The sequence below is a fragment of the Porites lutea genome, chromosome 5 (assembly GCF_958299795.1).
Source record: "Porites lutea chromosome 5, jaPorLute2.1, whole genome shotgun sequence".
Taxonomy (NCBI): domain Eukaryota; kingdom Metazoa; phylum Cnidaria; class Anthozoa; order Scleractinia; family Poritidae; genus Porites; species Porites lutea.
In genome coordinates this window covers 8,867,416-8,877,509 of record NC_133205.1, presented here as the reverse complement: position 1 = coordinate 8,877,509, position 10,094 = coordinate 8,867,416, and the positions used below count along the sequence as shown (strand labels likewise).

The following is a 10,094-nucleotide window of genomic DNA, read 5'->3' as shown; positions in this document are numbered from 1 at the left end:
GAGCTGTTAAGTCTGTATTCGGCGTTTTCACTCTAACATTAGTAACATTGATTGTAAAATATTTTTATTTGCTAGAAAGTCTTAAAGATACTACAAAATGCAGCTGAAAATAATTATTAAAAAAAAAAAACGAGAAAGCGAATGCCTCAGTCCTCGTCCAAGTCTTTCTCATGAGATAGTCAGCGGTATCAGGCTTGAAAAAGGTAGGTACTTCATATATGATGAGGTCGAACCAATTTTCGCTTTTCGCTGGCTGGAAATTTGTCCGAGGTTTTCGTCCTATTTTTATGACTCTTCTTGGGTGCTATTCCTTTATTTCGTAACAATACATCTATGAGTATCTAGCCAATGTATTACGAAAGGCAGGTTCCCTTTGGGTTTGCATATTTTACAGAAAAATAGTACAGTCTATTTTTCAAACACGTGCGTTGAACACCTTGCTGTCGGAGGTTCTACAGTTTTCACTTGTTGAACTGAAGCTCAGTCTATGGACTGATTACGTTATGAGGAATCTAGAGCTTTTGAGGAGCTTTCCTGTACTGGAGTTGGATGGGTTAGAGTCGTCCTTCTGTTTGACAGTTGACTCAGAGTGTGGAGTTATCTATACAGCCACCAATTCAGGAATAACTGGTTTCCAACCTTCCAACCAACAGGTATAAGCTTATAATGATTTCTGTGATTGTTTCTCTACACACACTTTTAGTTTGGAAATGGAAGGGAGGTACTAAGTAAACTCAGCAGGGGAGGTGATGGGGAATTTAAGACATACAGTTTGTATTTGCAGAGATGCCAACCTCTGGAAATCTCAAATCTGGAGACTTTCTCTTTTGCATTACCCCCCTCCCCCCTGAATATCAATGACCAACCATTCCCCTCCCCTGACTCCGACCCTCCTGATAAGCACGATTCGATCCAGTCCTATAATGCCCTAAGCCACTCCCATGTGATAAATATATGAAGTCTCACATTAGGTACAGACCATCACAATTCGCTGTTATGATAATCTTTGTCAGTGACGAAATACATACAAAATGCCCCAGACACGGAACTATGAATCAAAGAAAATTCAAATTTTAGAAGAAAATGGGGTAAATTCCACATTAAAGCACAGAAAAGCTCATAACTTGATTTTATGCCGGAGATTTTGTGACCCATATGGGAGAGCAAGAGATTGGTGTCATATCCAGGAGAGCTAGCATGTATGTATGTATATGTCTTGGTAAAACAGAAACCAGTTCAGCCAGAGGCAGAAGGGGGGGTACACCCATGTATTGTGATACATGTATATAGCAATCCTGAAAGCACTTTGTTCTTTATGCAGATAGTGAGCTCTGTTTCACTTGTGACTGATGGATACTTACCTGATGATGGCACTGGAAGAGTAACAGGAATACAACATTTACCAGATTTGGAGTCTGTATGTGTAGCTACAGGCAAAGGTGATGTTATTCTCTGGAATACAGTCACTGAACAGGCAAGTTCTTAGCAAAATTAATTGCCATAGAATAATATTTTGTTATAAGCAACTCACTGAACCTCCAAAAATATTATCTTCTCATTTATGTTTTTAGGAGACCTCTCAGGCAATTCCAGACAAATTTTTTGGGCGATAAAGAAGTTTTTAAAGCATATCATCCTTTTGTCCTTAGCTCAGATCCTATATGTAAACTTCTAACTAACTCTCTTTCTGAAGAGTTACAGATCTAACTGTGCAGTTTTATTTGAACCGATCAGAAACAGAGAGCCACTATTTTTGAATGAATAACAAGTAATTGCACCTGATGTTGTAGTTTGAGTGTGACTTGTCTAATGTTGTTGTTCTTCAGCTTGAGTGTGTTGGCAGTGTTGACAGTGGACTGAGGTGCATGGCCTGGAGTCCAGACCAAGAACTTGTTGTTTTCATGACAGGTTTGTCTTCCTACTTTTAGTCCTACATTTTAACGGGCTAACCAGGGTAACCTACGTGCACCACTGACAAAGCTTAACTCTGGTTAAATCCGTCTGCCAAACTGGGCCAAAATCCTTGTTCTGGGCCCCAAGCTGTGTACCAGGATTTCAGTATGCATCATGATTGGCCTGTTGTAGAAGCCATTGTCGATTTGCCAATCAAGATAAAAGGAAATTCGATATGCACTTCTGGTAATTCGTTGAGTCTGTTGGGGGCCCAGAATAAGGATATCGGTACTGCTTCGCAGATGTTGCTGAGGTTAAAGTACGTCTGCGGCTCAGGCTAACCAGGGCTTGAAAAAGTCCAAGCTGGCACATTGTAGTCTATGACAAGTAGAGTTACGTGCTGTGCAAGTAACTTTTAAAGCTTACTCGCCCAATGGGCAAGGGTCCAGCAAGTCTTCCTCTAACAAAATCATTGACTAATACAAGCAAGAAGTGGCCCTAGGCAATTAAAATGGAGAGCTTAGCTTGCCCAAAAGACAAACTGGAATTCAAGTTTTTTTTTAGCCCTGTTAACCATATACTTCTATCTTCTGATGTTGGAGCTCAATCCACGTGTGCTTGAAGTGACACGAGTGGAGCCCTTTACCTAGGGAGAGTTGAAAAAACTGACCCCCACTCCGCGGACTACCCACTGACCCCACTCCGCGGACTACTCTACGGACTACTCCGCGGACTACTCTATGGACTAGTCCGCGGACTACCATGCGGACTACCCTAACTAATCAACCAAATTTACTTTCACGGAGAAAAGAGTTAGAAGAAGCGTACCTGCCTACGAGATCACACTTGATAAACAGCCGCCATCTTGATTTTCGCCATTTTACTCGACCCAGCTCTCCTTTAGCCTCGCCCCAGTCTTCATCGGCCACAAGTCAGAGCACGCCGTTCAGCCAATCGATGACCACTATTGGCGCTGGTAACAGTTTTTGTTATATTCAGCTTAAAAATGTTTTTAAGAACTTACTTATAGCCGTGCTTGGAAGTCACCATATTTTTGGATTCACCTGGCCCACAAGGCCCTTGGAGACGTATTCTCCTACGTAGGGTACGCAGTCGTTATTTGGATCGTCACGCGAGGTTTGGAGAGAAGCGTTGCGTGACGATCCAAGAACGGAAGCTGCAATGGACGTAGCAATGAAGAAGAAGGGCTGGGTCGAGTAAAATGGCGAAAATCAAGATGGCGGCTGTTTATCAAGTGTGATCTTGTAGGCAGGTACGCTTCTTCTAACTCTTTTCTCCGTGAAAGTAAATTTGGTTGATTAGTTAGGGTAGTCCGCATGGTAGTCCGCGGACTAGTCCGTAGAGTAGTCCGCGGAGTAGTCCGTAGAGTAGTCCGCGGAGTGGGGTCAGTGGGTAGTCCGCGGAGTGGGGGTCAGTTTTTTCAACTCTCCCCTTTACCTACATGTAAGAAAATTTAGTAATCTATCCATGCGATAAATTTGGTGAATCATGTGACTGATATCCACCTGTCTGTCCGTCCACACCACCCCGAAACCAATGTGGAATGTCAAACTTTATACTAGCTTAGTGTGGGAGCCTGTAACCTGTGTTTAACTTATATTATGGTTAATTGACAGCTGTCAAAACAGGGTATCTGCTGACCAGTGTCACATGACCGTATCGCCGGCTCAGGTGCCAACTCATCAACATTAAGTGTTTTTTAAAGTTTTTCGCTGACCAGTTGTTAGCTTTTAATCAATTGCAGGCTCAAGTTTTTTTTCAGTCGTACAGTTGTAAGGTTCTCCCCTAAAGTTAAGAAGTATAGATTTACAGATTTCTTTGCAGTGGTAAAGAGTCCAATTATTTTAAAATGCATAAACGGGAGCTTCACTTTTAGCTCTGGCTAAATCTGTATATTATGTCAGGAATGTAAGATTAGGACAGTTAAGGGAGGTGGGCTGGCTGTTTCATGGTGGTTGTTTATATATTTAGTTATTTATTTCTCCTAGCTTCTCATCCACCCTTTCCAAAATTTTTTGTGTAGACTATACATGGACTGAAAAAGGAGAAGTTCCATTTTGATTTCAGATATTAATTAAAAGTTTTAACTTTCTAGGAGAAGAAACTCTTATTATGATGACTAAAGATTTTGATCCAATATCAGAGTTCCCTTTCCATTCAGAGGAGTTTGGAGAAGGTATGCCATCTTTGGAATACATGTTAACTTTCTATACAATCTCTTATTTTGATGTAAACAGTAATAAAGTAAGAAAGAAACTACATGTAGGTAAAGTTTGCATGCAAGCTAAGTGGTTTGGACAGGAGTGTAACTTGATTTCTGTAGCATGAAGGGACTAGGAATACTGTAAATGTCTGCTCATACCCCCCTCCCCCTACATTATATGCCCATCTACCTGTAAAACAAAAAAATTTATCCAGTTATAAGTACCCCTCTATCATAAACTGAAATGAATTCGATTTTTTACAATGTTTTAAAGCTTTATTAAAAATGCAAATAAATACAAAGTATTTTGATCAGCACTGCTAGGTAACTTGTTAAGAAATGCTTTTTTAGTCTGGTTATAAGCCTGCCTACATCTCCCCGCGCCCCCTCCCATCTATAAGCCCTCCTGACCCTGGTAGGGCCTGAAGCTGAACCTCTCGATATGCAGTGATGTACCCAAGGAAAAGTTAAGCAGCCTTTTTTATCTGTCAAGCTGGCATTTTTCTCAACTGCACCTCAAAATTTCCCTGTTTACCAGAGAAAATGAGTTCATTAAGTTTGTCAGTTAAGTGAAATTAGCCAGCAGCTTTCTCTGTGTGAGATCCCTTGATATGGAGGACTTCCAAAGCACTAGCTACTAAGCCACCCTTCCCACTAGTAATAAAACAACAGCAAAGAAATTAGTGGTTGTTGCACTTTATAACACTGTATTGGTTTATCCCTAATTATTGTTTTACCTCTAGAAAAGCCAATAACAGTTGGATGGGGAAAGAAAGAAACTCAGTTTCATGGATCAGAAGGAAAACCCACAGCTGCCAGTTTGCAACAAGTTGTAAGTTCATGTTCACAATGGACTGTCTGAAATCCCAGCAACTTTTATGTACAGTGAAAATTAAGGCTCACCTACTGAAACATAGCTGTTTCTTATGCAATTAACAGACTGCAAGACCTGCGACAGAATGGGATGACAAGATGCCAAGAATATGCTGGCGTGGTGATGGACAGTTTTTTGTTGTTAGTGCAATCAACCCTAGAACAGGTTATAATGCGAAACTGAATTCTCCAGCTTCTTAATTGCATTGCGTGTTTTTTTTGTATTTGTTATTATGGTAAATGTCCAGTCACATGTACATGTGTATGTTGAGCATATTTGTAAGATTTGTACTTCACATTATTTTTGTTGCTTTGTTCACAGGTTCAAGGATGCTACGAGTGTGGAGCAGAGAGGGAGTGTTAAGCTCAACTAGTGAAACTGTGGATGGTTTGGAGCAAGCCTTGTTTTGGAAGTAATAAAATTATTAATTGCAAATGCATTACTGTGTACAGTTGAACCTCTCCACAGTGGCCACCTTGGGGACAGAAAGTGGCCATTGTAGAGAGGTGGCCATTAGTGCAGGTTCAACTGTATTATCATCATCTCTCTCACTTTACTGTGGCAAAAAACCATTACATTAGGCATTACTGCTAGTATCTAACAAGTTGAAAAGTTTTTCTTGGCTACAAGTCAGTGTTACATTGTAAATTCTGTATTTTAATGCTTGATCGCTATGATGTTACAGGTTTTCAACAAAAACCGAACATACATTCTTTAGGCATCACAACACTAACAACCCAGCACACATGGCATTGTGGGATGTCTACAGTGTAATACGTATACTTCCGGTTAACTTAAACAACCTAAACATCTGGTTTAATACACTACATCCCTCCTGTTTTTTTAGAGCATAATGGAATGTCCAAAATGAAAGGAGAACGAAATGTTCAATACTGGAGAAAGAAATCAAGTTCAGTTCCTTAACATGTTAAACAGGGTACAGCTGTAAGATGCTCCGCCGGTAACAAAGTCCAGTCATGCCTTTGACAGTTCATAATCATCAAATTGTTTAGGAAGTCTAATACATGTAGTTGGAGTTGGTCTTGGGCTTGTTTAAAGCATAGCTGAACTTGGGTTAACTGTCTGCTGCATTGAAATTGGGCTAGCAATTGGTTGAAGTGGTGCAACTGATTCTGATTCTGATTCTGATTCTGAAGTACCATTCTCTTGGTACTTCAAAAGCGACACATTTCGTTTTATTTCCACACCATCTTTCTTCCTTAATTTGACTTCCTCTCTATTTCTGTCTATGACTTCACAAGGACTGCGGTCGTAATTTGGAGACAGTTTGTTTGTTTTGGTGTTTCTCAATAATACTTAGTCCCTAGCCTCCACTTGACCCTCAACTGCGTGTCTCTTTGTGTCCACGTTATCTTTCTGTGTCATCTTTCTTGCCTAGTCCGGGTCACGGATTTCTTTATTGGTGATGGGTGCCTCACGTCTTAACTCTGGCAACTTCGACCACATTTCTCACCCAAACATTAAGCAGAATAGTGCTACACCAGTTGTTATTTGAGTATCCTTCCCTTCAATTTGGGCTACCTGGGTCACTTTCTACCCCCCCCCCCCCCATCTGCTTGGGGTCACAGTGGGGGAGATGTTCGGTGTTCTATCCCATTTTCCGCAAGGAACACTCTGAACTCCTCTGAAATGAACTGAGGACCATTGTCTGTTTTAAGTGTGTGGGGAACTCCAAACCGAGTAAATAAAAAAATTATTGGCTCAAGTTTGTCGATGACCTTTGTGCTTGTAGTTGACCTCAGGATAACTACTTCAAAATATCTGCTATAATAGACCGCTGTAACAAGTAAATTCTCTCCAGAGGGTAAAGGACCCAATATGTCTGCAGCGCAATCTTGCCATGGTCCACTTGGTGGGTTAGCTTGTGCCATAGGTTCTGGAGCGGAATATTCGCTAACAGCTTGACAGCCATGACGACTATTGCATAATTTTTCTGCATCTGCATCTACCTTCGGCCACCGCACCTTACTACGCTGTCTACACTTTACTTTCACCATTCCTTGATGTCCTTCATGAGCCAATTTCAAGACATGCTCCCGTAACACTTGAGGATTACAATTCTCAAACCACGCAGCAATAACTGACCATAAGAACACAGTTCATTCTTCACATGGAAATAGGCAGGTACATTAGAAGCACTCCAGTCTCCCGTATGCAAACATTCTTTCACAAGGCTTATTTCTGGGCCTCCTGTTGAAGCTTTCTCGATCTCAGAGGGTGTCAGAGCACAAGGAGTGCTATTCTCAACTACGATGCGAACATGGTCATAGTGTTCTCGATCACCGCAGGGTACTCAACAATTCAGCCTTGACAATGCATCTGCAATATTGGTTCTTCCTGGTCTGTAGATTACCTTAAGCCATAGGCTTGCAAGTGGAGAACCCACTGTTCCACACAAGCGGAAGGCTTTGATTTTGGTGAATACAATTATGTATTCTAGTTCAAAATTCCTTCCAAAAATGAACATGTTAAAGTGTTCGCAAGCCCACACCAGTGCCAGGGCTTCTCTCTCTGCGTGGCTGTACCTCCTTTCTACATCTGTCAGACCTCTTGAAGCATAAGCAATAACCCTTCACTCAACCCCCTGCAATTGAATCAGCACTACCCCTAAACCAACTGGTGATGCATCCGCCACAATCGTTGTCTTACTGTTTACATTGAAGTTAGCTAATGCCACTGTACTTGTGATCAGTTCCTTTAACTCAAATGAAGCCTGTTTTTCAGACTGCCACTTGAACTCCACATTCTTGTGAGTTAATCTCTGGATGGGCTCTGTAACAGTTGACAGGTCTGAATAAACTAAGACACAAATTAAGCCAGACTTAGGAATGATCATGTGTCGCAGGCATTCTTGGTGGATGTGTATTCCAGATTGCTGTGACCCTCTCCTCACCAGTTTCTACCCCATTCTGTGTCACTTAATGGCCAAAAAATGTCAACCTTGGTAACTCGAACTCACATTAATTTGTCCCCATTCAATGTCAAACCCACCTTCTTTTACCAACTGAGCATGACAAAAAGCCTCTCATCATGCTGCTCAATACCCTTCCCATGAATAACTAGGTCATCTGCAATATTGATGACCCCCTCACAACCACGCATTACATCCCGGATGATTTGTTGATACATGCAGTTTTTTGGGGGTGCTGAGGTCACCCCAAACAAGAAAAAGACTGCAGTGAGTCACAAATGTTGTCACATGATTACTCTCCTCTGCAAGAAGTATCAGATGAAATCCCTACTTCAGGTCCACACAGCTAAATACTGTGCTGCCATTCAAGTCTTGGAGAACTTCTTTAACTGTGGGGATGGGCTGACGTTCTCTAATAATTATTGCTTATTTGGCACACCTCATGTCAATGCAGATTGTAACATCACCATCAGGTTTGGGTGCAACAACAAGTGAAGAGACCCAACTGGTTGGTCCCTCTGGTACTTCCTCTATGATCCCACAAGCCAACAACTCTAACTTTTCCTCCACTTTCTCTCTCACACCAAATGGGATTCTTCAGACAGTTTGTGCATCCGGTTTTACAAAAGTATTGACATTAAGTTTCAACTCGTAGCCCTTCAGGAGACCCACCCCGTTGAACAGTTCCTTGTATTTGCCCTGTATATCTTGTTCTGTGGTCTCTACCCCAACATTGTTCGCTATCACTTATCTTTTGCTCAACTTTCCTACCCCGGCTATACAGACCTGGTCTTTCCCACGGCTGAAAATTTTGAGATGTCCCTCTCTGACACCACTTTAAAATGACCTATTTCTCCACACTGGTCACATTTACGACCCCTTGCAGGACATCTTCTATCCCTTGAAAAACAATCATCCTAGCCACAGTTAAAACAACCCCTCCTGTCACCTTTCCCTTTCAACAAAATCAGTGACATTATTGACCTGTTCTGAACTAGTGTTCTCTCCCATTGCTACCATTTGTAAATCAACTGCTTTCTGAGCTCTAGCAGTTATTAAGAGATCATTCAGAGTAACGCTACCATCTTTTTCAAGGAACTTTTGATGCAACTGTGCAGAATAACATTTATCAGTTAACTGGCCCGTGTGTTGAACAGCTCTGTGGGGACCTTTCAAACTTTGCCATTGAGAATCATGATTGAAAGTGTTAATGGGCAGTTGACAAAGGAGACTGAAGTGAAGATGTGTCCCTGCAGTGACTGGAAGCTATCAAGTTGAAAAATTGGAGGGCAAGTAAAGTTAGGTGGCCTCACCTTGTCCAGTGTGATGAATTGGTGGACTTGTTGATTGGGGTTGATTATGCTAAACCCAGGGCTCAAAATAACGGCCAGTCAACGGACAATGTCAGGCCTGATCGTGGGCTTGACCGGTCAAACTCTCGTCTGGCCGGTCATTTTGACCGGTCATTTTTGGATGCTTGTCGCTTAATACGTTTTGCTCTATAACGCTGTAATTCGCTGCTTTCTGTGGTTTTTTTTGCTGCTTTGCACTAAACCCTTTAAAGAAAAACGTTCTGCTCTGCTGTGATCAGTAATGCGACCTTCTTTGGGAAAACATACGCCAACAATAATCCGTTATTTTTTAGAAAACTAAAGGATGAGTGACAGTTTTTGTCCATCAAATGTTTCACATCTACTTGTAAGAGGATTGTGAAAATCACCTTTGACGGAATTCGGGCTAATCGCCGATTTCACTGATATGCAGATATAGGACGAACCTTGGAGACTTCCGATACCGCCGTACGATGATACTGAAGGTATGTATAAACTGACATAAAACGGGCGAAAATCGCGGGAAGGAACTCAACAACGTGTGAATGAATTTTTCACCAACTTGCCGGCAAAAACCTGAACGACCATGCCGTACAACGATCTACTGCCAGCTTAATTCGATATTCCATGGGCAAAAAAATAATTATAATATTCATTAATTTGACTGGCCAAAATCGGGGTTTGTCAACCAGATCGACTGGTCAGTGCCGTTATCATACAAGCAAAAATTATCCTTCAAAAATTCTGGAGTTAAGGTTACGAATGGGAAGAGGAAATTGAAGATGAAATGGCTTACTGCATACAGAACTGGTTTTCACAGCTGCCATGATTAAAGGAGGT

At 41.6% G+C, this 10,094-nt stretch overlaps 1 protein-coding gene across 1 annotated transcript in view; it reads left to right on the top strand.

Annotated features, from left to right (window-relative positions):
• Positions 1–266: 266 nt before the first annotated feature.
• LOC140936478 (elongator complex protein 1-like) overlaps positions 267–10,094 on the top strand; it is a 45,262-nt gene continuing 35,434 nt past the window's right edge. The window contains exons 1-7 of the mRNA XM_073385957.1: positions 267–653; positions 1,322–1,474; positions 1,827–1,908; positions 4,010–4,090; positions 4,861–4,949; positions 5,057–5,156; positions 5,313–5,403. Coding sequence (XP_073242058.1) covers positions 504–653; positions 1,322–1,474; positions 1,827–1,908; positions 4,010–4,090; positions 4,861–4,949; positions 5,057–5,156; positions 5,313–5,403 — 746 coding nt within the window. The 5' untranslated portion in view covers positions 267–503. The remainder of the gene's footprint in view (positions 654–1,321; positions 1,475–1,826; positions 1,909–4,009; positions 4,091–4,860; positions 4,950–5,056; positions 5,157–5,312; positions 5,404–10,094) is intronic.